The 2,500-nt window shown below is 36.6% G+C and overlaps 1 protein-coding gene across 1 annotated transcript in view; it reads left to right on the plus strand.

Moving 5' to 3' along the window:
• The first annotated feature begins 682 nt into the window (after positions 1–682).
• LOC136834597 (corepressor interacting with RBPJ 1-like) overlaps positions 683–2,500 on the plus strand; it is a 34,952-nt gene continuing 33,134 nt past the window's right edge. The window contains exons 1-3 of the mRNA XM_067097177.1: positions 683–859; positions 942–1,193; positions 1,298–1,508. Coding sequence (XP_066953278.1) covers positions 683–859; positions 942–1,193; positions 1,298–1,508 — 640 coding nt within the window. The remainder of the gene's footprint in view (positions 860–941; positions 1,194–1,297; positions 1,509–2,500) is intronic.

The raw sequence follows: 2,500 nt of genomic DNA on the forward strand, positions 1-2,500 counted from the left end.
GCCAAACGAAATTAAGAGTAAAGAAAAAAAAAATATGGCAAACCCTCAATAAAAACGGAAGCAAAAAAGAGATTAGAATAAACACCAGTAAAAGAAAATGAGAACAAACATAAAAGGAAATAACACAAATAATAGCAAACACGAAAAAAAAAACATAAATAAAAGAAAATGAGAATAAACAAATAAAAACAAAATGGAAAAACAAAGAAAACAAGAAAAACATAAAAGAAAACAAGAAAAAACACAAATAAAAAAAAACAAGCACACACACACGAAGCAAAAAACAAAAAAAAAGGGTAAACCGGGAAACAAAACACACATCTGAGACACACAAAAAAAGAAGATTAAGGGAAAATAAACGTGAGGCTTCCGACAGGTGTTTCACGCATCAAGAGAAAAACAGGTGTGCCGAAACTCCCAATATGCATGCGAGCTCAAGCAGGTGTGTCTGATCTCAGCAGACACCGCTGGTCCTTCCTGCTGACAATAAAAGAAATAAAAGAAAAATTTTCTCAGAGGGAAAAGAAAAGGGTGGTGATTTCTCCAACAAGAGCGTGGCAAGAGAAACTAGAGAGGACTCCTCCAACAAGAGCGAAACATGAGAAGAGTAAGACAAGAGTAAGACAAGAGTGAGACGAGAGCGGACTCCAACAAGAGTGAGAAAAGAGAAGACTCCTCCAACATGACTGAGAAGACTCCTCCAACAACAGTACAACAAAAGAAGTCTCCTCTAAGAAGAGTGAGACAAGAGAAGACTCCTCCAACAAGAGTGAGACAAGAGAAGACTCCTCCAACAAGAATGAGTCAAAAGAAGTCTCCTCCAACAAGAGTGAGAAAAGACAAGACTCCTCCAACAAGAGTGAGAAAAGAGAAGACTCTTCCAACATGACTAAGAAGACTCCTCCAACAACAGTACAACAACAGAAGACTCCTCTAATAAGAGTGAAACAAGAGAAGACTCCTCCAACAAGAGTGAGAAAAGACAAGACTCCTCCAACAACAGTACAACAAGAGAAGTCTCCTCTAATAAGAGGGAGACAAGAGAAGACTCCTCCAACAAGATTGAGAAAACAGTACAACAAGAAAAGTCCCCTCCAACAAGAGTGAGACAAGAGAAGCCGCCTCCAACAAGAGAAAAACAAGAGAAGACTCCTTTAACCAGAGCACCAAGACAAAAGAAAACTCCAAAAAGAGTGAGACAAGAGAAGCCTCCCCCAACAAGAGCGAGCCAACAAGAAGACTCCTACAAAAGGATTAACTCTAATTCTCTAATAAGGGAAAGTTACTCCACCCACAGAAAAGTTACCGCCCAAACGATGGACAGTTCCTCATTCTGACAGGAAGACAAGAGAAAGTTCCTCCCACAAGAGAAACCTTCACCAAGAGAAGGAACTCTCTTTACAAGAGAAAACTGCAAAATAAAAACTTATCAAGAACAACGGAACACGTCGGAGAACATCACGAAATATCAACAAGAGAAACTTCTGTAACAAGAGAAAATTCTTTCAGTAAGTGAATGTCACTTCAAGAGAAAAAAGCTCTCTAACAAGAGGTGTTTGTTTTGACAAAAGACACCTCCCCAATAAGAGACAACTTCAGTAAGATGAGAAAAATTCTATATATATTCTCGGTAACAGGAGAACTTTCTGTACACATTCAAGGAGAAAAATCCCAACAAGAGAGAGAGAGAGAGAGAGAGAGAGAGAGAGAGAGAGAGAGAGAGAGAGAGAGGTCTCCCAAAGCAGGCATGGAACAAAGAACGCCATATCTGATCATGAACTTTCAATATAAGAAATTTCGAACAGAAAATACCCAACTTTGAAACGAATTAAAGAGGAATTTTTCCAATAACAGAAAATTCAAGAAGATAAAACTTCTCTTAACAAGAGCAAATTCCAATAAGAGAAGGTTCTCTAAATGTTAACAAATGTTCGCACACAAACTTATCATTATATATATATATATATATATATATATATATATATATATATATATATATATATATATATATATATATATATATATATATATATATATATATATATATATATATATACACACACACAAATAATATATATGTTAAAACAGTGTCGACTGGTTCTTTTCCTTACCACTAGTCAGGGGCGCATGCTTTCCTGCTTTTTAATTATTCCTTTGTTATTATACCCTACCCTTACCACAATCTCTGAGGGGTAGATCAATAGTCTCCTCACATTACATTATTTATCTCTCTCTCTCTCTCTCTCTCTCTCTCTCTCTCTCTCATAAATTACTCAAAAGATTTCTCTCCCTAAACTAACAAGTTGAACCTCTCTCTCTCTCTCATAAATTACTCTCAAGATTTCTCTTCCTCAACTAACGAGTTGAACCTCATACTCTCTCTCTCTCTCTCTCTCTCTCTCTCACAGACAAATCGAACCTTTCATCAACAGTCCTTCGTGATCACTTTCAAAAAATCATATTAAAACTGACAAACTCAGAATGACTCGGCAGATTTCGT

The sequence above is a fragment of the Macrobrachium rosenbergii genome, chromosome 54 (assembly GCF_040412425.1).
Source record: "Macrobrachium rosenbergii isolate ZJJX-2024 chromosome 54, ASM4041242v1, whole genome shotgun sequence".
NCBI classification, from domain to species: Eukaryota; Metazoa; Arthropoda; class Malacostraca; order Decapoda; family Palaemonidae; genus Macrobrachium; species Macrobrachium rosenbergii.